The sequence below is a fragment of the Cervus canadensis genome, chromosome Y, assembly GCF_019320065.1.
Source record: "Cervus canadensis isolate Bull #8, Minnesota chromosome Y, ASM1932006v1, whole genome shotgun sequence".
NCBI lineage: Eukaryota > Metazoa > Chordata > Mammalia > Artiodactyla > Cervidae > Cervus > Cervus canadensis.
This window is the reverse complement of record NC_057420.1, coordinates 1,015,203-1,018,721: the sequence shown is the minus strand read 5'-3', so window position 1 is coordinate 1,018,721 and position 3,519 is coordinate 1,015,203. Positions and strand designations below refer to the sequence as shown.

At 50.9% G+C, this 3,519-nt stretch overlaps 1 protein-coding gene across 2 annotated transcripts; it reads right to left on the bottom strand.

Moving 5' to 3' along the window:
* Nucleotides 1-1,420: 1,420 nt before the first annotated feature.
* Nucleotides 1,421-3,055, bottom strand: LOC122436447 (chromodomain Y-like protein). 2 transcript variants are annotated; one of them, XM_043460247.1, is made up of 2 exons: nucleotides 2,378-3,055; nucleotides 1,421-2,311 (listed from the first exon to the last, which is right to left on the bottom strand). In XM_043460247.1, the coding sequence occupies exons 1-2, from the start codon at nucleotides 3,053-3,055 to the stop codon at nucleotides 1,421-1,423; spliced, it is 1,569 nt and encodes a 522-aa protein (XP_043316182.1). The 2 variants fall into 2 exon arrangements, with proteins under 2 accessions (XP_043316182.1, XP_043316181.1); XM_043460246.1 differs by having other exon boundaries at nucleotides 1,421-3,055.
* Between the last annotated feature and the right edge of the window lie 464 nt (nucleotides 3,056-3,519).

Sequence of the window (3,519 nt, the reverse complement as noted above, 5' to 3'; positions counted from 1 at the left end):
AATTTATTTAACTAGTTTTCACAGGTGAATGTGTATTCTATAGAAACTTGATCGATTGTACAGTTTATATATAGTTCAAACTCCAGAACGCAAAAAGTAGGTCATATGGGTGCAAAACTACTGCACCAACCCGTCCAAGTAAAGGCAGATTTACACTCTGTAAGCTCTCCACAAGGCCGGGAGGTGGTCGGTTCCAAGTAGAAACTTCAAAACTGTACTGAAATAAGGTTTTGATTTTATTTCACTCTTCATCCATTCCATATGATTGCAAGCTCAGAAGCCTGCCAGGAGACAGGCTTCTGGAAACGTCCCCAGCACCGGCAGGAATGCAGACATCTATGTCCACAAGGCACTCTCACATAACATCCTCTCCTTGGTATGGTGTGTAGATGTGAAAGCAGAGACTGAGAACATGAAATGTCGATATAATAAGGCAGTTCTCTTTAAAAGGAGTTTCTGCATTGAATAGTGTGCCAAAAGAATTTTAACTTGTTCAATAAAGTACATTCTAAGTGAACCTAAAAAGTACAGTTTATAAGCATGCAAATGCTTTTCATTTTTGGTGTAATACATCAATCACATCTGCAAAGAGAAAACCAAAACTCTATATAAAGGAGTAGAGCTCACCTAGCCACAAGAAGCACTCATGTAGTTATTTTTCAAAAGGGTCAGAAAACCTAATTATAAACCTGCTAAGATTAACTTATAACTTAAGCTACCATACTGAAGCTAGTCAGTGATTCACTAATACTGCAAAAGATGCTTTCTGTTAGCGAGAGTGGTTTCTTCCTGTTAACTGGGTAAGAATCAGACTTTGAACAACAGGGAACAATCAATTGATATTTCAGCATGAATCCGAGGCATATTTTACTTTTGGGGTATGTCCATCAGTGGGTGTTTACCCAGAAGTACTCATCCTAAAAGATAAGTCTTCCATTTGATTTAGAATTTTCTATCTCTGAGGCTTTGGACCTTTTAGAGATAAGGCACATCTCAGATTTTTCCATATTTCGATTTGCAGCAGGGATGGCGAGGCTTGCTATCACCCCTTTCTTTTCTTTTAGAAGAAAAAACAAAAAGATAAACACACATTGTTTCAGACTTTTCTGACACCTAAACCTAGAAAATATCTTTATACATACACATTCCTAGCCGAAGAGGACAAGAATGAGAGCCTCAAGGAGCAAGCCAGAGCTCACCATTATACTTTTATACTCGTGTGTATTAAGTATAAAACAATGACGTTTCACCAAAGGAGTTATGTAGTTATTTATTTTAAAGCTACAGTACCTCAGAACTCCTTGGCAATAAATAGCTTGTCTGTCTCAAGTCCTGCTTCCCAGAGGGAGCTCGGTAGGAGCCTGGCCCAGGCCGTGAGGTCCGGCACTGCGCGCCCTGGTGAGGTCGGGTGGCCGGACAGTCAGAAATCGTCGATCTTGCTCTTCAGGTACTTGAGCATGGAGTCCATGCCCTGCGCGGAGCCCCATATCTTCTTGAGCACCTCACACTCCCGCTCGTTGGCCCGCTCCAGCTCCAGCCTCATGTTGCCGCGCACAAGGGCCTTGGATTCCTCCAGCACGACGCAGTTGCAAGAGGCGAGCTCCTTGATGCGAACCATGACTTCCTGGGTGAAGGTCCCAGGCCAGAACACCTGGGAGACCAGCCCTTTGCCGCAGGCCTCCTGTGCTGTTAGCTTCCGCCCTCTGAACAGCATTTCGTTGGCAGATGCTCCTCCCATAATCTTGGGGAACGTGACAGTGGAACAGCCGTCTGGACTCTGTCCGAAGGTGGTATAGGGCGTCTGGAACCATGCCTTTTCGTTGGCCCAGACCACATCACAGAGAGGCAGGATGGATGCTCCTAGCCCAATGGCCGGGCCATTCACAGCTACGACAATAGGCTTCTTGAACTGGATGAAGGTGTTCACGAAGTTTCTGATGGCCTCAGCCATTCTGGCGCTCTCCCTCTTGCGGTCATCTGGCAGGCGCCGGATGAAGTAGAGGAAGTCCAGGCCGCAGCAGAAGACACTGCCCACGGCGCTGAGCAACACCAGCTTGCTGTCGTCGGCGTTGGCCATGCTCAGCGCGCTCTGCAGCTCCTTCATCACCTCCGGGTTCAGCGAGTTGTTCTGGGATGACTTGGTGGACAGCAGGATGTGGGTGAAGCCGTCCTGCTTCCGGACCACAATGTCCCGGTACCTGTAGGCGCTCTCCCTCTGCCGCACACTGAAGCGCAGCTGCTTCTTAAAGGGCTGGTCTCGCCTGTCCTTCATGAACTTCTTCTTCCCAGCTTTCACGCCCATGACTGACGTCTGCAGGGGGCTCGTGCAATTGGCCGGCAGTGCGTCCACCAAATGGGACGTGCCATTCCCTTTCACGGCCAGCCCCGTGGCCATGGCGGCCTTCACGGGGCCCGCCGCCCGTGGCAACAATGGGTGTATCCAGGGCCGGCTCCCCATCATCACCGGCTCCGCCCCCGGGCTCAGTAGGGCCCCGGTCCGCTTCTCGGCCGCCGCCTCTGGGGCCGCTGTGTGTTCCGGCCCCTGCTCCATGGGGTCCGGATTCTCGGGGCTCTCGTCCTGAAAGCTGTCCAGCACAGTCCCACTCTTTATGGGGCTCTTGGGCACGAGAATCCTGTTGCCCAACCGGGCCAGGTCCATGTTCTTGTAGGTGGCCAGGCCCCGTGCGGAGCTCTCCTGGAACTTCTGGCTGGCAGTAAACAGCGGGCTGCTCTTGGCCTCGTGCTCCTTGCCCACCACTAGGGCCTTGGGGGCGGCCTTGGAGAAGCTGCTCTTGGTGGATCTGGAGATCTGATTCTGGCCCCTGTTTGGGGAGGTCCGCTTGGCTCTAGTGAGGGTGTCCTCCTTCTGCTTCCCGGTGTGGTGCCGGTTAAAGTCGTGGATGCACTCCTCGCAGTTCACCAGGTGCTGCTCTGGCTCCCATGTGGCATCCTCCCTGCCGTAGCCTTTCCACTGTACCACATAGTCCGTCTTCCCTTTCTTGTTTTGCCTCTTGTCAATGATCCTTTCAACCTCATACAGCTCCTCGGAGGCCATGGCTGCCCCCTCTGGGCAGGGCCAGTGAGGCAACCCTGGTCATTTTGAAGACACCCAGTGGCCTGCTCCAGAGCCCCTGAACACCCCTATATGTAGGGGAACACACCCTTATGATTATGAGGTCAGTAAGTCCATTCCCCAGCCAATGGCAGCCTTCCCCCAGCCTTAGCATCACAAAGCCTCATCCTGAAACTTCTGATGGTGGATGCGGAGCAGCTCAGTTGAATTGCTGGCAGAAATGAGGCATTTTTCATCATCCATAAGAGCCCTCCAAACTCACCTGCCATCCTCATCTCTCTACACCAACACAGATGGGCCACATGTCAGGGAGAGTGTGTCTCCTCCAAACTTGCCCCACAGCCAGGTTTCAGCCTTTCCTTCGAGTCTGTCTCACGTTACATTATTATCTACTTTTTGTTTTCTTGCCTCAAATCCATCCATGATAATTAGGCTGTGGAACTGAG